We start from the raw sequence: 22673 nt of genomic DNA, 5'->3' as shown, positions 1-22673 counted from the left end.
ATGTCTGAAGGTCAAACCAGGCAGAACTTCCATTTCATGTTAGCAGCGCACACACACAAGTTCCAAAACTTTGAAAGACCATTGCTATTTGTATGTTTGTTTGAATTTATAAGCCACCCAACTCCAAAGGGCTCTGTGAAATCTCTTCTCCAGTATTAGGATCCTCAGTGTGAGATGGAGAAGTTCTCAACTGTTTTTTCTCCTTCAGTTGCACTGAAAACATCCTCCCACCCCCCAAAAATAGTACTGGCCTGAGGCGGGAAGGGGAGCACCCATTACTGCCTGTGGAAGCCTTTCTCCTGAGGCTAATTGCAGATTTTGGAAAGAGCATTTTTATCTAAGGGCAGAAAAAAAGATTAATTCCTCTGCAGTCACAAGCAGTTGGGGGCATTCACAGGAGGGTGTCAAAAAAGTAAAAATGGTGGCTTCAGTCCTGTGGTTGTGGCTGCCATCTTGACTTTTTTGATATTCCCCATGAACACCCCTACCTGCAGTTGTCATGAACGAACAGTGGTGGTAGCTACTGGTTGTAATACTGTTGTAAGGAGAGGAGACCAATTCAGAAAAAATTAAATCTACCCCTGCTTGTAGTCTTGACAATATTGAGGTCTAAATGGAACCTCCATATTCTGAGGCAGTATAGCTGGGAAACAGTGAAGGAGAGTCATTGCCTGACTGACTTGTCAGTACGTTGCCACTATGGAAAACAGGCTGCTGAATAATTGCTGGGTCCTTGGTCTCATGCAGCAACCCTCTCTTTTGCCTTTACGAGAAAATGACCCAGTTGATCAGGAGTGTTAGCTAGCCCTGGAACTACACTAGTGCCAGTTTGCAGATTTGCACTCTTGCCTTGAAGGAGTTGCCTAAACAGTTTCCCTTATATTTTCTGGGAGGGAGGGATTAAGAAATTTTAACAGCCCACATGGGCCCCCTAGTGGAAACGTGACATTGAAAATCCTGCAAAGATAATGCATATTGAACTGTGTATTTTTTCTTAAAGGTTTCTGCATTATTTCCTAAAAGTATTTTTATTTTCAATATAATGTTTGAAATGTTGTCATTAATGTGAAGTTGGCTTACTAGACCTTTCTTCCTGCTCTATCTTTCCTTCCTTGAAAAAGAACTGAAGGTCTTTATATTGTACTCCTTTAATTAAATGCTAAATAATCACAGTTCACTTGGACCTGGGATAGGTTGTTCTTACCCTGAAGATAAATTGTTTCAAATTACTGAAAACAACCAAGTGACATGAGAGGAGAACAACTCTTTGTGCTCTGAGTTTACAAAAATGTGAAATATTTCAGTTTCCCCCTTTAGGATATTTTTCTTGTTTCAGAGAAGAGTGGTGTTACTTGAAAAGATAACAAGAGAACACGAGCGATATAAGAATAATGTTGACCAGTTTCAACTATGGCTGACCCAGCTAACAGAAAGATTAAACTGCTGCCTTAATCAAGAATCAGAACTGCCAGCAGAAAATAGAATTAAAACATTACAGGTATTTGATTGCTGTAATTATTGCTATGATTGTGTTGTTTTGCTCAGAAGTTGTAGTTCTGTTTGTAACCTTGAGGAGCCTCACCAGCCTAGCTGGTGAGGGGGGAAGATGCACACCATTGTTCCCCAGCACAGATGTGGCATGAATCCAAGAACCATTGTTCCCTGATGCAGCCTGGGTATAGTGGATTCATGTTTATGACATTCCTGGCATGAGGAAATTCAAAAGAATTGCCATCAGAAGAATCGGGGTGCCTAGGCACAATGCATGCTGGCCTTTTTGTGTGTCCGTAGGCAGTAATGCATAGTGAATTTATTCCACTTGCATTACTTCAGTGCTGCTGCCTCAGGGCCAGTATTCTCAACATGTCTGTCTTTATGAGATTGGGAAGTCGCTTACTCTGCAGCTGTTTTCTCCTGCAGGACATTGCAAAAGATGTAAGGAGTGGAGACAGGAAATTGAAACATCTGGAAGCACAGTCTATAGATGTTATGCAAAACACTTCCCCCCTGGGAGCAGAAAAGATGAAGGCTGAGCTCGAGGAGCTGAAAAAAATCTTGGAAAAGCTGAAGCTGGTGAGTGTGGAGGAAGAGGACAAACTGCTGAAGAACCTTCAGTCTGAAAACACCTACCACACCCAGGCCAGGCTGCTAGAAGCCGAGGTTCAAGAATTCCGGAAAAGCCTGCAAAGACTAGGAAACAACTTGGAAAAGGATGATACCATGAGAAGTGACGAGGACTTAATCTCTCTGTGGAGACAGTACATGGTTAGTATTTATTGGTCAGTAACCAACTGAAAACAAAGGGAGATTGTCACATAACTAATTTGCAAGAAGTTAAAGCTTCCCGTCTATGCAGATGCAGTTATCTTAAAATAAATGGTTGGGACTGATAACAAATAGGAACGTTCTACACAGCAACATTTTTCATGGGTCCCAACAAGCTCTGCCCTTTTCCAGGCTGTTCCATTCCATTGGAACAAGCATCCATTGATTTTCCAATAGATACTCTGTTCTGTTGCCACTAAGAAACCTGTGTCATCATCAGACTATTTTAGGTCCTTTTTCTTGTTTCCTAAATTTTGTATAAATGTGTAGGGTTGGTTGAAATAAGAGAAGTCACTTTTACCAGTAGTTAATTTATAGTTAATTTATGAAATAATGAAAGACACCATTGTTCTTTGTTTCCTCTTTAAGTATGTATGTTTGTATATATATTTGGAAGATTTTAATTACAATAGTAAAAGTGAATGCAAACTAAACTCAGAGAGAGAAGAGATAGAAAGAAAGAATAGAAAGTACAAAGAAAGAAAAAGGAAGTAAGAAAAAGAAAAAGAAAAAAATATATATAAAGAAGTGACTTCCGATTTTCATCACAGGTATAAACAAACTTAATAACACTTCACCCCCTATAAGGTTACAAACAAATATCTCTTCTTCCCATAACCCATCCATTATCTATATGCAAATCCATAAATCATCAACTTTTCAGTCCTGGTGTTAGCAAAAAGTCCATAAAGAGTTACCAGAGCTTTGTAGAAACATGTCTTATTTTAATCTTGGTCAAACAAACCAACTTTATATTCCTTCCTTTCACTTCTGACAATCTCAATCTTTAATTAATTCAGATATTGTCACAGGATTTGATCACTCTTCAATTTTTCTTTTTCCCATCCCAAAGGTTTCTTCAAGGCTTTAGCAAACCTCTTTTGTAAATCCCGTAAAAAGTCATTATCCAGGTTATTCTCTTGGTTTATCATTTGTATTTCCACTTTGATTTTCAAAGCTTTAACCAACTTCTTTTGTATATCCAGTACAAAGTCCTTATCCAGGTCATTCTCTTGGCTTGTCATTTGTGTTTCCATTTCAACTGCCTCTCTGTCTTATAATTCACACTTCTTTATTATCCACTATTTCAGGTTCTAACAGTTCTGATAACAAATAGGAACATTTGTCACTTTCCATGAGATGGACAGCTTTATAAATTTGACAAATAAATAAATATTTCTGCATCAGACAAAATTTCTTTCATGTCAGTCATAGTCTATCCATAGAAGCAGATATCCATAGAAGCAGACATCATTGCTGACATAACTGACATTGTAGCTACTAATTTATGGCCCCATTCTTCGAAAATCTCCTGGAGTATTTCAAATGTTATAATGTTTTGTGTCATTCTGTAAATCCCATACTAACCGGAAACCAAAGCCAAGTGTACACTTTTTTTTGTTTTCTGCCTGGGATCTTTAGTCCCCTCTAGTGTCCAATTTTTGAAACCAGAAAGACTCCAATCTGAATTATTTCTGAAGTCTTATAGTAAGAGTCTCAATATTCTAAATTTGTCTGGACTCTTAATTTGTTTATAACTTTCTTAAATCAAAGTCTTATTTAGCTTTTTGCCATTTGTTTCCAATTCTTTAAATTCTTAAACTTATGGTTAATTTTTATTTTGTTCAAGAATGAAGGTAAACTCACCAGGTGGCTTTTCAAACTTCTTGTTCCAAAGGTCTCAAAGAGCCTTAAGATAGTTAAATAGGTAATTTCTTTTTTCCCCCCAATATAATTGGAAACATCTTGCCCCTGGAGGTGTATAATTGGAACATCTTGCCCCTAGAGGTGAGGCAGGCCTCTTCACTCCTGACCTTCCGGAAGGCCCTGAAGACTTGGTTCTGCTGTCTTGGCTGGGGCGGGAAAGTGGGTAACCACTCTTGGGGGTGGCTCGCACCCTAAAGTCCCTCCCACCAGCTTGGAATTTTATAGCCTCTTGGATTTTATATTTATTTATTGAATTTTATAATAATTGTAATGTGTTTGATTTTTGTGAGTCTTTAATGTTTATGAACGTAGTTTGATTTTACTGTAAACCGCCCAGAGTCCCTCTTTTGGGGGAGATGGGCGGTAATTAAATTTGAATAATAATAATAATAGTAATAATAAAATAAATAATTTTATTGAAAGTTTTAAAAACAAGAGTAAAAATAAATGCAACCTAAAATAGAATAAGAAAGAAAAAAGAAAAACAAAAAGTGAAGAAATAAAAGAGAAAGCTAAAGAAAAGAAAAAAAGGTAGAAGAAAAATAGAAAAGAAAGTAAAAATATATAAATAAGTGGCTTCCAATCTTCCTTACAGCAGTTAAAATTGTAAATTTACCTCTTTCTCTAAAGTTACATCATGACTCTCTCCATTCTATAATCTATCTTATCTAATCGTCAAAACCATAGATCATAAGTTCATTTTTTTTTCTGCTTTATGCAAAAAGTCCATAAGGGGTTTCCAATCAGCAATAAACATAGATACTGTCTTTTCTCTGATCAAAGGAGTCAATTTAGCCGTTTCAGCAAGTTCTATCATCTTCACCAGCCATTCCTCCGTTGTAGGTATTGCCAAATCTTTCCATCTCTGTGCATGCAATAATCTCGCTGCAGTTATCGTATATAAAAACAAGTTCCATGACTTTTTTCCAGCTGTTCATCCATCAGTCCCAAGAGGAAAAGTTCTGGCTTCAATTGTATATTAATCTTTAAAATTCTCTGAATCAATGTATGCATTTGAACCCAAAATCTTCTAGCTTTTTTGCACATCCACCAAGCATGATAAAATGGCCCTTCTTATTCTTCAGATTTCCAACATAGATCTGAAGTACCTTTATACATTCTAGATAATTTTTTGGTGTCATATACCAATGGTACATCATTTTATAAAAGTTCTCTTTAAGATTAAAGCATAGTGTAAATTTCAGTCCTTTCAACCACATATTTTCCCATTGTTCAATCTATATATTATAACCAAAAATTTCAGCCCACTTTATCGTACATTCTTTCTCTTGTTCTTCTGTTTCAAATTTCAATAAAAGTTTATACATTGTGTACAAATGAATCACATGTTCATCATTTGTACACAATTCCATTTCAAAGTCAGTCTTAGAATATTCAGTACCATAAATTCTTTTGCCTACTTTGAATCTTTCCGATAGTTGTCAGTGGTTTTCCTATTTAGAGTTATGTCCCTCTGCCATCAGTTTTCTTGATTTTATTTTGTATTACCCTTGACAGAATTCTAGTATCTCACGATATGTTGATCATTTGTGTTTGCCTGTTATTTCTCACCTATAAAATGCTTCTTGTGCTGAGACCCACAAAGATATTTTTGGGGACTGCCTGGATTTGTATCTATTCCACATTCTCAATATGGCACGTTTAACATAGTGATTTTTAAAATCTACATTAACTTGACTTTATCATATCACAAATATCCATGCCACCTAAATCACAGGTCATGTCCTTCTAACTCTACAAGTGTTCTATTTCTCAGCAACACCCACTCCTTCATCAAATGAAACAGCAAGTGCAAAATACAATTTCAAATCAGGTAAACCCAATCCTCCTCTTTCCTTTGCATCTTGTAACACTTTATATTTAATTTGTGGTTTTTTTCCCCTGCCACACAAATTTAGATATATCCTTTTGCCACTGTTTAAATAGGCAATTTCCAAAAGTGATTAGAAAGTGAGGTGAATGAACCCAGTGTCCTTTAAAAGACTTGGCTGTGGTTGTGAGCGTGATGTCTTGATCCCTTCATCTCCCGGTGCTCAAACCCATGGGAGGCCACTGTCCTGCAGTCTCTTTGTGAGGAGCAGCCATCCAAAGCACATGTGTGTAATCTCTTGTCCAGAGAGGTTCCGAAGGACTGGTCTACTTGCCTTTGGTCTTTGCCGCAGTTATCATCTCCGCTCTTTCAGAGATATGTTTAGGTAGCTATGCCTCCCTCAGAAGTCCCAGGAGGTTCTTAAGATTGTTTTATCCTGATGAGTTGTCTTCAGTTGAGGTTTTAAGATGTTTTAAATCTGCTATGATTTTTATGAAGCTTTGAGGAGGTGGGGAGTTTGCCACTGTAAGTTTGCTTTTATTGTGAAATGTATATTTATGCTACATTGTGGCTTATATTTTTATTTTTATAAGCTGTTTGGAGTTTGAATTTAATCGTAGATTTTATTCCAATAAAAAAAATACATGACTGCATACACACACACAGGGCAATTTGTTTAATATATAAATATTTATTGACAATTGTTTTGTGTTTAAGGCAAGAAAGGCAACGCTTACAGCAGAAGAATCAAAGGTTGAGAGACTGAAGATTCAACTGAAGGAGTTGTTCAAGTTTTCACAAGACCTGCAGCCTCTTTCTGAGAGTGTGATCCATGCTATACGAGAATATCAAAGGTATTTTGCTGTAGGGAGTAGCAGCAATTCAAAATAGATGTCACCAGGGGATTAGGTAGCTCCAGAAATACATTTCAATGGAAGGACTGATTTCAACAGATCAGTCTGTTTCAAAATTAAGAAGTATAAATCTGATTACTTTTAATATCTCACTGCCAACAGAGGTCATTTAAAGCAAGGGTGCCTCAGAGACAAATATATGCCCCTAAACCCTTGAGTGTGTCTCCCTACTACCATACCACCTTATCTAAAAGTCAGATTGCATTGTTAATGTGGCAGAAGAATAACATTACCAAAGACATAGTAGAGGCATACACAGAACCTGATGATGTTGTCAAAATGATGAAACCAGTTTTGTAATGCAAACTCCACCCTTTCTGTATATATGTGTGACATCAAGATATACATGTAGAAGGGGTAGAGCTTGCATTGTGATGGTATAACAGTCATGTTGTCACCTACGAAGCTAGATAGGGGTGGACTTGATTAGTTCTTGGATGGAAGACCACCAGAAAATACCAGGGTTGAAAGCTGGACTGGGAAATGAAAAAAAAAAAACCAGCCTGAAGCTTCTGTATTGTAATTAAAAGAAATACGTGGATATGTCCATGAAGTCAGTAGGAGTTAAGCAAAAGGGGCTAGGTGGAGTCTTGGCTAATCTGGAAAATATAAGAAACTTTGGGCTTGGTTTGTGCTTTAGTGGGAGACCACCAGGAAAAGCCAGGATGGTAGGTAAGACTTGGAATTTGAAAAAAACAAATACCATCCAGAAAGAAGGCAATGGCAAATTACGTCTGTATTGTTGCCAAGAAGTCAGTTGACTTGCGCTCAACTGAAAGGAGACTTGACTTTTTTTTCCTCTCAAAGCTCAAGGTCACATTTATAAGTTCCCCTCACTTCCTGCCACAGTTAGTCTCCTAATAACCCTGTGAAGACAGGCTGAGAGATAATAACTGGCCCAAGTTCACTCATAGTTGGATGGGGATTTAAACCTGGATTCTCCAGTCCCAACCTGGACATATCACTGTGGGACGCTCACTCAAATGTAGTTGGTTGCCGTGCAGATTGGAGTTTTTTTCCCACACCACAACAAAGAGAGTTGTGTAGAAGCATGTCAAAGATCTCCCAGCCTTAAGTTGCTCGGTTTAAATGGCTCCCAATTTCCAGATGGAACAATATGAAATAACACCCATGTAACAGCTAGAATGTAGGCACCAAACTGTACATATGATTGGAAAATAATGGGTATTTTTCAGGGTAATCACTCCATAGTAATCCTGTCAGGAAGGGAATTTGGGCAGGTGAAATGTAAGGAAACCTGCACCAGCTTTCAAAATGCCCACCCCATCTGGGTTTTCAAATAAATGTCTTTCCACATCCTCCTAAAAATTAAATCTGGTGCTCTACCATTACACTGCAGTTGCAGTGGAGGGGAGGAATCCTTCTAGTCAACTTTGCATCCTGCTCTCCCTTCTGCTTTTTTGGAAATTGAGAGATGGGAGGATTCTTTGCAAGTAGAGCAAAATAATTGTTTCACTGGCTAGTGCTATATAAGGCATTAACTTATTGTTTGTTGTGCTGCACCTGTCATATTATTAGAGGTGTTCTGTTATTTCCTTGGAGCCAAATGTTGTGCAAGTAGCAACACCAGTAATAAGAAGGGTTTTTCTCCATGTGTTTTTTGCCATTTTCTTCTCCTACATGTTTTTCTGGGTAGTCCTATTCCCACCTCTCTCTCTGTCTCTCTCTCTCTCAGTTTTGGTAAAATGTTTTTACTTCCAGGCTAAGTAGAATCAGGAAATTATGTGCATAAGCTTTTTTCAGATCTGGAAAAAGGGCTGTCAACAGCTGGTTTAGGCACAGACCAATTTTGTTTGTGTCTAAAAACTGGTTTTCTTATGACAAGCACCAAGTGTGTTGGCAAGCTAAAAAGGCTTTCTGTTAATTAAATTAGTTACTGCAGGAGAAACAGCAATTCCGATTTAAGGAAGCAAGTCTGGGATTCTTGCCAATGAGGAAAAGTAAGAATGGAAAGTTTGAACATTTGCCACAGTAGAGATGACAGATCATTGGTATCATCTTCCAAGGAGGCATTGCTTCACTGTAGGAAATGATAACCTCACTAATGATTATGAAGAGACAGAAGAAACAACAGTGAAGGTAGTAATCAAAAGACTTGTGTGCCTCCAAAATTATGTTAAATGTAAGCCTCCCTTATAGGATCACTACTGTCATGAGAGCATTGTGGCATGCCAAGTAGGATAATCCTTTCTCCATTGTCTTGTTTAACTGAAAACAAAATATGTTTCCTAAGGAAAGCTTCATGTTTCTTTTCTAAAAACCTGTTTGTATTGGCCATTACTGCTTGCCAGGTCCCTTCAAGCTGGAGAATGAAATTAGAAATAAGCTGTGCCTCAGGTTGTGAGCCGAGACACAAGCAGGTTGGAATTTTCAGCAAGTAAAAACAGGTTTTCCTTTTTCTGAGAGTGGGTAGAAGGAGCCAGACACCTGCAGACCAAGTAGGAGAGAATGAAATTCATTTTGTTCAGATTTAAAAATGAACCAACAACATTTGTATTTCTTGAACTAACACACAAACAGAATGCAACATGCCATCAGGGTTCACACAAGACACTGTTATCAGATATGCTCAGAGGCAAACTTTAAACCAATTCTTAATACACAATCACTAAAGAATCTTTAAATGGTAGCCAAAATTTTGCTTTTTACCTTACACACAGCAACATTTTCTAGTATAACAAGTTTTTATGAACATTCACATAGCACCTAGAATCAAATATTCAAGTAATTTCTTTGTGGACTCACAAAAATGCAACAAAATATATTAGCTGAGGAAAATTAGTAATTGAATTTGGAATACAAAATTGAAAGGGAAAAAGACAAACATGTACACACAGAGGGTGGTTGGAGTAATAGTATGGTAAAGCTGTGATTTATCACTGAAAACAAAAGGATTTAAAAGAACCTTTTCTAAAGATCTGCAGGGGCTGTCGGGGGGAAGGGGGCAAATGATGAAATATTCATTGTGACATCACAATATAAACTATGTGACTTATCTCCTTGAATTAAATGTCACAACACTGGTACAAAAGAACAGAAATTGTGTTGTGATGTCACAGTGAATGCTTCGTTATTTTTTTTGTCAACATGGTTTGTTCCAGACACTTGTGTATTATACACAGGGTCGCCATGAGTCGTAAATGACTTGATGGCAACTAACAACAACAACATCAACAACAGAGAGTATCTGGAGAGACAAGATAGCCTGAACCACAGTCTCAATATAATAATAATTTAAAAAAAACACGTATCTCAGAATGAATGACTCCAGCCCACTCTGATGCTGCAATACTCAAATCTGTTTTTCTGGCCTTCTTTGGCAGGGATTTCACTGCTATTACATGCCTTTGCAGTATAGACCTTTGAGAGACTTCCATGCATTTCTATCTTAGATGACTTGCTTACTCTTCTGGACAAAAAGGTACCATGGCCTGGACTTTTGGAGCAGCCGTAGCTCTGTGGGGAAAATCCTATCTTGCTGGGTCTACAGAGTTTCTAGAGAAATAGTCTGAGCTTCTCTCTCTGAAAAGATTTCGGTAGAAAGGACAGTGTTTTAGGGCTCTGAGACAATCACTTCTGCTTTGTTTAAAATATGGGGCTGGCCAAACAATAGGTGGATAAATGTAAAATTGCTCTTCCTGAGAGAATGCATTTATAGAATTAGCATCCAAGGAAACAAAGGCTGGAACACATCTTGATCGGCTTTAGCCCTCAGAAGTAAAGAAACTTTCTAGAAGTATGATGATATTTTGGAGGAAGCGGAAAAAGCAAGATTTTTATTAGTTAGCTGGGAAACCACTCTTCCTTGGCTCACATGACAAGGAAAACTGACAAGGCTGATCAGCCAGTTTTCTCATTGGAGGTATGCTTGTCACTTCTAGGTATTCGCACCACACAGATTCAGGTATGGTTAGTTCTTTCTAAAGAGAACATTTTCACATTTTGTAAGTACTAAAATCAACATGGTGAGAATCTTTCCACAAAACACATCTGCTGACTCCTACAAATCAGTCAAAGAGAACTTTCTGCTTCATGGCTGCCCTTTTTAAGTCAGAATGGGAAAAAAGTCCTATCATCCCAGCCTCATACTTACTGTAAGTCCAATATTTTGTACATGCAGACAATATAATCTGCAGAAAAGGTACTATACAATAAACACACTTAAGCTTCTGGCTGCACTTGCTCCAGCTGCTAAGCTTGCTAAGTTTTAATCTTGGTCACATGCCTTATTGTGCAAACCCACTCCACTGGTGAGTTTATATATTGCAATAACCCATGAAATGGGTCAGTTCGGTACCCAGGATGATGCACGGTGGAAACCTAGCTGTCTATGGGATCCCAGAATGGAGAATGCTGCTAAATTGGACCTTTCTAGATATTTAGTGTGTATATGTGTTAATAGATGTTTGTAAATATATTATGTAATATTAATATTATGATTATATTGGTTTAGTTTATTGATTTCTATGGTTTGTGTCTTGAATTGTAAATAGCGTACGTCACCTCTGTGATTGAGGTGATATAAAGTTGGATGAATACATATCACCAAAAGCACTATGATCGTCATTGTTAAGGGAAGTTCCTAGCCTATGATAGGTTAAGTTTTTTTCTTTAGTATCTCTGCTGTCTTTCTGCTGTAGTGAGTACTCAGTCCTGTAATAGATGATGGATGTGTGGATCCTAAAGCTGATGATTAAGAGGCTATTGAGAAATCCAAGCTGCACAGCTAGCTTCTTGTAATTCTCTGCAGCAGGTGCAAAGAAAATGCATCTGGGCATCTAAAAACGGTTTTGTGGATCATCTGTTTGGCAAAGGCAGCTGTGGAAAGAAGAAGCCAGAAGAACAGATGAAGCAGAAACAGAGCTGCTTTGTGTTAAGAAAGCAGAGTTCATGGGCAGGCTGTTCATCCTTTTCAGTCCAACTTGGGATTTGCTTCTCCTTCGTGCAAAGGTTTAAACTTCATAGTTTTGTCTGTTTCTTTTTGCAGTCTGAAGGGGAAGATGTTTAAAATGAGCACAGAGACTGAAACAGAGCTGAGGCAGCGCTTCCAAAACCCCCTGAGGGAGTTTCAGCTGTGGAAACCATCAGCTCAGCGGCTCCTGGACACCACAGCCCATGTTTCTGATCCTGCCTTGACAGATGCGTTCCTGCATCAGATTGAGGTGACGAAGACTCTATAACATTTATAATCTTGAAATCAATGTGTTCACAACCAACACATAAATGTCAGGATATTCTTTTAAGAGTTTAAAACTATTCTGTATTACTGTTTGGAACATTTATTTTTAGCCTGTACAACAACCATCACAATGACAGGAGAACTTGTTCATTGTGAACATGCATGTACATAATTTTTCATTCTGGTCACATAATGATCAGTAAGACCTCAGCTATCCAGTAGTTGAATGCAAGACTGATTTAGCTTTCAACATAACAGTCAACAAGTTTATCAATTCAGTGCTGTGCATTGGAATAAACAGCTGACGAAAAAAATAAAGACATATACTATAATAATAACTCACAGCCCTGGAAATCAAGTGACCCCTATAGGTATAGCCTTACTCTGTTATCTCATTTATTTATTAGTCTCACTAGAGACTGAATGATGGCATGTTAGAAATATGTGTATGTGTATATGTCAATGTAAATACATGCAGACAGATACAGTATACATAGACATAGGCATAGAGATGTACTACTTATATATATATATATATATATATATATACACACATACATACATACATACATACACACACACACATACATACACATACACATACACACATATATATATATATATATATATACACACACACACACACACACACACACACATACAGTAAGTGGAATCTGCAAAAACTTCACAGTGTATCTTTAGCCCAGATCAGAACATATCAGAATAGTGCTTAGTGGAAAAAGTTCAACATGCATTCACCCCGAATCCCCCCTTACTGGCAAATGCTTAAGACGTTAACTCTTACCTGTTAAGATCTGGAGCAAGCCAATTCCTGTACTTTGTCTTCCTGCCCATCTCAGGTTTTCTTGTTTATTTTTCCCTAAGTTGAAATCTCAGTGTCCCATAACTCCTGGAACCTTGCAGATCTTCATGAGCTTACCAGGATTAGAATGTGGTTGAAAAATAGTTATAGGAGATTATTTAAAGCCTTACATAGCTAAGACCATTCTCTGAAATATTATTTGTTCACATATAAAGCTCTGAATTCTGCATCTGAGGCTCTGCTCTCTTGTTCATCTGACAAATACGAGAGGCAAGGCTTTTTTGGTAGCAGAACTGCAGCTGTGAAATGCTCTCTCCAGGTACATCCACTGATCTTCCCCTTTTCCCATTTTTAGATGAGCTTTAGGAACTTTTCCAAATGCCATCTGTACAGTTTTGTACAGTTTTATATGCTGGTATATTTATTTAGTTTTAGTTTTATCAGATATTCCCTGTAATACCAATGCTTGCACTATTCTGATGTTTGTAGGTTATACTTTATGCTGATGCATTTATATGGTAATATAAATTATATGTTGATATATTTATTTAATAGTATTTCTGAGTTGTAATTGACTGTGGGATTTTTTAAATTATTATTCTAATTAGTCCTGATATGCTATCTGCTTTGGGGAAAATATTTTCAAAATATGAATATAAAAATGATTGACATAAATGGACAATGGTCAAATATTCTCCTTTGTAGATCTTTCTGGCTGAAAGCTCCCACATTAAGGAACAGCTCCTGAAAGTCCAGCTGAAAAAAGATTTCCTGAGTAATATTTTCAAAGAGGAGAGAGCAAAGTTACTCTTGGTGGAGGTTAGTGATGCTACAAAGGAATTAGAAAACCTGCACAAAGGGCTACTCCAGAGGAAAAGCAGGTTACAGGTAGGTTCCTTCTAAAAAGTCAGCTGGTAAGAAGGATAATTGTGATTTAATAGTGCAGTAATTAATACACCATCAGTTACAATGATTACTACATAGTTCAGTTTTTACCTCAGACCAGGGCTGCAACTGGGGGGGGGCAACCGGGGCATATGCCCCGGGCACCACGCCAGTGGGGTGCCAAAATGAGCGCTGGGGGGCACCAAAATGAGCACTGGGGGGCGCCAAAATGAGTGCTGGGGCGGCGCCAAAATGGGCGTGGAATCCATGTTTGCCCCGGTGACACAGACCCTAGTTGCGGCCCTGCTTCAGACAGATCGTTATTTCATTCTGATATACTCACAGGTCTGTGTTGTGAGTTGGCAGAAGGCATTCATGCTCTCGGGACTGGCATGAAAATCAACTTTTTCTCTCTGGCTAGGCTTTGGTATCACAGCATAAAGACTTTGATGCATCCTCCAAGTTTCTGCAAATGAAATTGTCTGCTCTCAGATCCAAGCTAAATGCAGAAAGAGAACCGCTGCCTGATCTGATGGGAAAAGAAGCCCGGCTGCAAAGGCTAGAGGTAAGCGGCACCAAAAACCATCCAGAAAAATTCCTTCCCAAGGGGGTCATCGACAGGTACACCCAGGTATGGATGTGATGAGTGACACACAAACAAGAATCCCTATGCTGTCGTTTTTGGAGCATTCGTCTTAGAGCAGTGAGACTTGCATCTCCTTAACGTCTCTTTAACATGTTGTCTTGAAACTGTGCGGCTGCCGTGTGAGCCAGGAAAAGGTATGGCTCCCGTACGGAGGCGCCAGCTGGTACAGGAAGCTTGTCCATTCCTCCACTGTGGCGCTTTTTTTTCTTTGGAACTAGATAGGTCTCTCATAATCTCTCTCATAAGACCGTTGTGAGGCTTAAAGAAAAGAGGAACTGTGTGTACTGATTTCATTGGCAAAAGGTGGGATGAAAACGTAAGATATACTGTAAATAAAACAAATAAGTATTTCCTCCAAAATAATGCATTCTTCATCAGATTGAAGTACCAAGACTCTATAAGATGTGGAATCTTAAAATTAGTGTGTTAAAAAAACTAAACCAACACCCAAGACACAAAACACACAAACCAATTTATGAAAAGTATGGCATAACTAAGTTAGGAAAAAACCCATGGCAAATTTATTCCAGTGGGCTCTGTTGCAGAGTATATGCTTTGAATCTAGGTGGTAGCTGATTCATTTTGGGGGCAGCTCCAGTTAAATATATGGGTGAGCAGGGTTAGCACTTGTAGATTAGCTTGCTGAACCTGAGCCCTTTGAGACACAACAATGCACATTTTCAAAGAGGTTCTTGTATGCTTTTAAGATGTTTTCAAATATGCAGTGATTCCTTTGACAGCATCCTGCATGGACCTTATTCAAAATATAATTTTCTTCCACAGAGCATCCAAGGAGGCCTGGACGAATGTGCAGTCCAAATGGAAGAAATAGAGAAACTTGTTCAGTCAGACCCAGCACAGAGGCATAAAATAAAACAGTGTTCTTCTGACTATCAAATACTTAAGAGATCATTGGAGGTAACTCAGGTTTTGGTGAAGGATTCTCAAGAGATGGCAGCACCTAGCAGCACCTAGCCAATCTTTTCTGGGCTCAGAAGCTAAGCAGAGTCAGCCCTGGCTAGTACTTAAATGGGAAATATTCAGGGAATTCCAGACATCCCAGAAGAAGAAATCTTCAGTACTATTACTAAGATGACTACACAGATGGGTCCAAGAAGCCACCAGGAGCTGAATTCAACTTGAAGGAGATTTTTCCTCACTTGTTTCTAAACTGCATGATTTTGCACTGTTGCAGCAACTGCTCCTCATCCTTCTTAGACAATAGCAAAGCAGAAAAACTTGTTCATCAGCCCATACAAACTACAGCTTTTCTTTCTGCTCGTAATGGACCCTTATGACAGGGTTTCTACTCCTTCTCTTGGGATTCCAAACAAGCAGAAGAAAATGTGGGATAACATATCCCTATTGTCATGACAATAGTAACAACCTATCTAGTGTTCTTTGGCAAACACAAGTCAGTAAAATGGCCCATCTTTACAGGCCCTCACCCCTCCAGCAATCATCATGTAGATGTTATTGTTATGCCAATCCTCCAGGTCATCTTTTAGTGATTTTTCAGACATGCTCCAAATAGAGTTGAATCTTGGGGCCAAAGTCTGGGACCCCATTCTCCAAGAGATCAGATTATTGGCCTAAATAATGGGGAGAATAACACTGACTGGATTTATGCTAATCCTTATAACATCACTGATGTATCTGATGTTGGCATTTGCAATAGAGCTATTTTCTCCATTATAATGAAAGCAACAAGGCAGCATTGGGAAGAAATAGCAGCCTATGTACTCCATTTACATTTATTACATGTTATGTGAAATGATTGCTCTGTCTAATGGTAGAACAAGCCTTGGATATGTACTGTTATTGACATCATCAGTGCAGTTCCAGGATAGTGATAGTGATGGAAGTTGTTGCTATGTGATCTAAGAGTTTCACTTGCAAAGGATGAGTAAATCCAAGCTGTTTTTATCAAGGCGAGTTGCCTTTTGATAAAAGTGTAAAGTAATCTGTATGCACTGGTAAAGCAAAGATGACAACTGGAGTTATTTAGTTCTGAGTAATTAAAAAAATGAATGTAGGAGCACAAAATATTAAATATTAATAATATATTTTAGAAATATTTCCTTGGCTGCATAGTACTTCATCAGAATGAGATGCGTAAGGCATTTTTATTCATTGAGCACCACTATGTGGTCAAATTTAGATCTGCAATTCTGAAGGTCTTTTGCTAGTTAAGACAAAATTATGTTAAATATTCATTCACTTCAACATAATACTTTGGGCTTTTTTCTTTTTGAGAAATGTTTTTTCTTAATAGCAAAACAATTTACAAAATCAGAATAGAGTATGAGTCTGGAACTCACAAAATGTGCAGTACAGTCCTGTGCATGCCTACTTCGATGGAAATTGTACTAGGTTCAATAAGATTTGCTCCTAAGGGAACATACAATTATAGCCTTCAACTACAGGTAGTTCTCACTTATTGACTGCAATTGGGACCAGCAACTCCATCACTAAGCACTGCGGTCGTAAAGTGAAAAATCCTATGACTGTGCCAGATTTATGATGGCAGTTCCAGCTGTGATCATTAGCAAATCACCCATGGTTGTTAAGTGCAATGTCAGGTGACCACAACCTGTGACTTCCTACTGGCTTCCCCGTTGACTTTGCTTGTTGTAAGCTGGCTGTGAAGGTCACAAATGGCAATCATGTGACCACAGGACACTGCGGCTGTTGTAAATGCATGCAGGTTACCAAGTGCCCAAATCATGATCACATGACCCCAGGGATGCTGCAATTTTGAGGACCAGTTGTAAATCTCTTTTTTCAGCACTGTCATAACTTTGAATGGTTGCTGAATGAGTGGTCGGTAAGTGAGGACTACCTGTATTTCTCTTCTGATGGTTTATAGCATCCTCTAGAGTCGTTGAGACAGTCCTCATTAATATCAGCACAACTGTAGCTGAATGATTCTAGAAAATGCCGTAAGCCACTGGTTAGATCCTGCCTTCATCTTGGTGTCTTCATTTTGGAGATAACATAAGGTGTATTTTGGAGCTTGCGAGGAAATGTTCTACCCAATTTTTGATCCAAAGAAGGAATTCCAATGGTGTTGCCTTATTAATGGTGATGGTTCTTCCTGTGGTTCTTTTTAGATCATGATTGCACAAAGTAAGGAACACATTCAGAAACATTGGGCTTTTCATGACAAATTATCAGATCTCCAACAGTGGCTTATAGTGACCAAACAGAAACTGGAATTTTACCGCGATGCCAAAACTCACAATGCAGTTCTGGACTTGGAGGTGAAGAACCTTTCTTTTCTTGTCAGGTTATTAGTGAGCTTTACAATGGGCAGAAATATGAGGATTCAGCTGAAATTTAAATTTCACAGGGTCTAGGAATCAGCAAAATATTTGCAAAAGGCCAGTGTTATTGTTGTACTTAGAAAGTACTATTTATTTTGCATTACACTGTTTTTCAAAGGCCATATGAAACAGAGAAATTTATATATGCCTGTGTTGTGGAGGTCTAATTTGTATGTAATTCACACAACAGTATAAATAATTAAATGGGATCTCCAGGTTTAGAGACAATATGCTCCTGAATATCATTGCTCAGAACCCATATTATATGTAGTTCAATACCTTCCATTTCTTGCTGGTTTACTTCTTGACAGCACATGTGATCTCACCAAGGGAAAGAAAATGTTAAATCATTTATCTATGAAGAACTATAATGATCTGTCAAAACTGCATATTGTAACAAGCTGCCAAAATACAAACAGATCACTCTTAACAGAAGCTTGAAGTGATTGCTTCAAAGGTTTTTTGTAAATTAGGCCAAAAGTCACTTGTAGCCCTAAGATTGTGCATTCTCTTTTCCTAGGTTAAAGGGAACCTTGGCCTGATCCAGAACAGTACTTCTTCTGTTCTTAGACATATAATTTTAAAGTACTCATTTATAATAATGTCATCACTACATAAGATGCCATGAATAATATTTGGAGGCTTTTCTTAGTAAATGACAAAGATCCTGCTCCAGATGTGTACTTTTTCTTTCATTTATGTTAGTGAAACAAATACCATAAATGTCAACAAAATTTAAACTGAATCAGAGCTAAATATGCAAATATAATAATGATCCTAAGCATCAGTTCTACAGAAGTGTATCATGTACATTGTACATTGATGTGTTTGCATCTTGTGCCTTTTAGAGATTGCAAACTGAGTTTCCAGGTAGAGAGATCCAGTTACATCTCATTGAAGCCCAGGGGCATTTGGTTGTAAAAGACACTTCTTCAGACGGAGCTGTGAATATCCAGGAGGAAGTGAAGAAGCTGAAGGACTCATTCAAGTTTCTTGAAAACCTGATGTCAAGGTAAGAGGTTCTTGCACTTTCATTTCAGGACCTTTTTGAGGCTAGCCCTATAGCTGGCTGGTGAAAAGAGCGGACAAAAGGATTGGGGGTGGGGAGAGTTGCAGCAGGAATAGCAATGACTAGATGGTCATTTCCTACTTGGTCAATATTTAAAAGGTACGTGCAGGTTTTTTTTCCCCCAGATTGTGGCTTTACTAAATACAGGCTACAGTCTAGCACCTTGTTTATTACTTATTCATTACATTTCTATCCGGCTGCACTCCCACTAGACTCTCAGCAGTTTCAAGAGTTAAAAACATTAAAACATCACAAGTAATAAAATCCAGGAACAGAAAACACATCAACCAGAAATCCAACAGTTCAAAAAGAATCCAAACCGGTGCAAAGAGGCATCAAGCCCCAAATACTCTCCAGAAGACCTTTGTTTTCAACTGCTTATGGAAGGTAGCTATGGTCAGTGCTAATCTAACACACAGTGGGAAACCATTCCAGGGGCTGGCATTGCTGCCAAAAATCAGCCCCTTTGTGCCTCAGTCCCCCACACTTCCCAAAGTGGGGAACCACCAGCTGCTTTTCCCAGCAAGAACAAATATGTTGGGCTAATTCTAGTGGGTGAATGCCATCCTGCAAATAACTTGGTGCCAAGCCATAAACAACTTTATAACATGTTAAATTGCACCTGGAGGGCTATAGGGAGCCAGTGCAGGGTCCGTACCACAGGTATAATATGTTTTGCCCAGTGAATACCAGATAAAGTACAGGCCACTGCAGTTGTGACCAACTGAAATTTCCAAATGGTAATTAAATAATGGTAGGTAGAGCTATTGCAATAGTCTAACTGGGGATGAGGGCAGGAGTCACTGCAGCCAGGTCTTCTCACTCATGGTATAGCCTCAACTAGCATACCAGGGAAACCCTCCGCCATAGCTTCCACCTGCTGATCTAGAGGAGCTGAGAGGACTCCCTAAGCAGAGGCCTGCTCCTTCAGTATTAGTACTTTCCCCTCAAGAGTCATCACTGGAGCCATCTGAGCACCCTGATGAAGAAACAGTAACTCTGTCTTACTAGGATTCAGTTTAAGCTAGTTCTCTCCCATCCAGAACTTCAGAACCTCCAGACACAAGGACAGGGCCACAGCAACCTCACCAGTACAGCCTGGGTAGAAATTTAATGATGAGTGTCATCACCTGAATGGACAGATAACCTCACCCAGTGATTTCTTGTAGATATTGAACAATAGTGGGGAGAGGATGAATCCCTGTGGCACACCACAAGGGAGCAGCCACCCAGTCATCCTCTCCTCTCCCACCACCATTGGCTGGAACTGGCCACTGAGGAAGGAGCAGAACCACTGTAAAAAAGTGTCCCCAGCCTCCAACCCTTGAAGCTGGTCCAGAAGAATACCATGGTTGATGATACTGAAAGCTGCAGAGGGATCTGACAGGCTCAGGGCAGGTGCATTATCGCCTTTCAGATCCCAACAGAGATCATCCGCTAGCATTACCAAGACTGTCTCCATTCCATGCCCTGGTATAAGTAACAACCAGCTCCTTGAATGACACCCAGAAGCAAACTAAACATCAGTGCAGCTCACGGAACAGAGGTGTTACATGGACATAGTGAGGTATGCCCATCACTGCCTGTACTGCTGCATTCCGGATCAGCTGAAGCTTCTGGGTGATCTTCAGGGGCAGCCCTATGTAGAATGTGTTGTAGTAGTCACGCCATGAGCTGATGGGCAGACACATATAAACCCATTGTGCTATACAGTAAGTTTGAAATCTACTCTTGATTGGGTTCTCATGCAGGTTGAAACACAATCTGGACATTATGATTTGTTAATTATTTGTTTCTTTTGGTTTAGCCTAAATGATCCTACCCTTTTTAGCTTACTGTTATGAGAGACCACTATGAACTGTTCAGTAAACCAAGGTTAGAAATCCTGGCTTAGTGATATATGTGAAGCAAAATGCAGAGTCAGTATATTTACAAATGTTTTGTGTACTACATTAAGAATCCTCCCCTCTTCAGTTGCTATTTTGCTAATTTTAGTCTTTTTCCATCTAAATAGGACAGCAGTTGATGTGGGTAAGAAGATAACTGGTTTAGACAACATGCAAGTCAAAGAGGTACTTGCTTATTCTATGAATGATTCCAGCCACTCATGGGTGAGAAAATCATATAGGCATAATGAAATAATTTTACTATATAAAGGTTTCATTGGGAAGACCTCCCCATATTGGTAATGATAGCTGCAGGAATATCCCAGAACACAATATATGTATGTATGATGTTAGTGTGTCCTAGTTGAACTGGTTAATGCCATGTACGAATAGAGCAATTTGCTTTCCTTCATCCACATTTCTACCACACATTCTATAGTAAAAGCATGCTACCTAAAATAAATATCTCACTCTACTAACATAATTATTTCTAATCATCATAGAAAAGTTACATAACTGTAGCAATTCTTTAATTGGTAGTATTTCCAAATGCCAAATGAAATACATTTTACCAGCTTCCTGAATAGAAACAGGATTGGATGAGTCCTGCGTCTTCTTTGTCAAAATATCCTGGGAAAGTGATCCTTTGGGACTTCAGTATCAAGGTATAAGCTGCCTTATCAGTGCTAGCTCAGGATTTCATAGCTTCCATAACAACTATGGGACTATTTCAATAAGTTATCGCCCAGAGTCACTGGGAGTTGGGCAGCATATAAATTTAATAAGTTGTTGTTGTTGGTGGTGGTGTTGGCTTTTAAGTCTGCAATTTTAGTAAATGGGAAAAATGTTATTGACCCAGCATAAAGTAGGAATCCTTTTTACCTGCACTTTGCACCAAGGAGTGAAGAGAGTCATATGAAAGTGGAGACAATAGCCGTTATCTTTTGTTATAGTCTGACCGCTTTATGATGAGATTTGAACTGATGACCAGTCTCTCTGCATGTAAAGATGGGAGACACTTTAGGATAGTCTTTCTCCATGCTCCTGTGGAATTTCCCAAATGGTAGGGCTTCTGAGTTCTTCAGGGTCTTGGTGTTACTCTGGAAAGATGAGATAAATATTCCTTGAGCATCTTTGCCACTGTTATACATGCTTACAATGTCAGTGCACTTAGAAAGGGACAGGACTTTGATCCATGTTTTATGCCCACCATTTTGCCTCCTCGTTGTGGTCAGTCTTGACCTAGGAAACAAAGTCCATTCTCAGCTCTACAATATTTTGAATGCTGAAAGTTTCATTCTTTCCAGCTCCTTAAATTATTTTAAGTTCCTGTCTTAAGCTGGGTGTGTATGCATTCATTTTAGAACGAATGAAAATTTAACAAGCAATGCATTTTTCATTAAATGTTTGTTTAGTTTAAGATGAACTAATTGCCAAAAGGTCACAAATGTGTTTTCATTACTTTATTTTATTTGTCACTAATTGTAAGAACTGCAGCAAATTAAATGTTTATACATGAATGAAGTGTTTTTTCCCCAATGAACCACAAAACAAATGAGGTATTCAGTAAAAATTAAGAAATTAGCTTTTTTAGGGAGAAAAATGAATATTTTAGCCCAAATCTCCCAAACATTCTGCATCATTTCTGCTCAACACCACTGTCTGAATGAGGAGTTTACCAACCTGCAGAATTTCAGGTTATTGGCTGGTTCGTGGATACTAATTTCACTTCTGTATTTAGTTCAGGCCAGCCTTCCTCAACTAGTGGACTCCAGATGTGTGGGGGCTACGGCACTCAGAATTACCTGTAATGGTCTGTCCAGAGCCTGAGAGACATTCACACACTAACATTTCTTTGTGATCAGGCAAATAATTAGCCTCTTCACCCTTTTACAGAGCCCATTAGTAAAACACTGAAAAAGTTCCTGCCTCAACTAGCTGACAGAAGAATTGGGTTCTAAAAGAATCCAGTTGCTGAGATTTCTGTAAGCTTATTCTACTCCTTTTCAATCAACCTTGTTAAACTGAGAAAATCTTATTTTCCATTGTAGTTGGCTTGAC

At 38.6% G+C, this 22673-nt stretch overlaps 1 protein-coding gene across 2 annotated transcripts in view; it reads left to right on the top strand.

The window, feature by feature from the left end:
• Window positions 1-22673, top strand: part of SYNE3 (spectrin repeat containing nuclear envelope family member 3) — a 76171-nt gene that overhangs the window by 30267 nt on the left and 23231 nt on the right. The window contains exons 5-14 of one of the 2 annotated variants that reach the window (XM_063290285.1): window positions 1337-1498; window positions 1921-2265; window positions 6581-6717; window positions 11786-11960; window positions 13506-13688; window positions 14107-14250; window positions 15115-15249; window positions 17445-17594; window positions 18506-18669; window positions 20741-20837. In XM_063290285.1, the coding sequence (XP_063146355.1) occupies window positions 1337-1498; window positions 1921-2265; window positions 6581-6717; window positions 11786-11960; window positions 13506-13688; window positions 14107-14250; window positions 15115-15249; window positions 17445-17594; window positions 18506-18669; window positions 20741-20837 (1692 nt within the window). The remainder of the gene's footprint in view (window positions 1-1336; window positions 1499-1920; window positions 2266-6580; window positions 6718-11785; window positions 11961-13505; window positions 13689-14106; window positions 14251-15114; window positions 15250-17444; window positions 17595-18505; window positions 18670-20740; window positions 20838-22673) is intronic. The other variant, XM_063290286.1, reaches the window with a different exon arrangement.

This window comes from Candoia aspera, chromosome 1 (genome assembly GCF_035149785.1).
Source record: "Candoia aspera isolate rCanAsp1 chromosome 1, rCanAsp1.hap2, whole genome shotgun sequence".
NCBI classification, from domain to species: domain Eukaryota; kingdom Metazoa; phylum Chordata; class Lepidosauria; order Squamata; family Boidae; genus Candoia; species Candoia aspera.
This window is presented reverse-complemented; position numbering and strand designations above follow the sequence as displayed.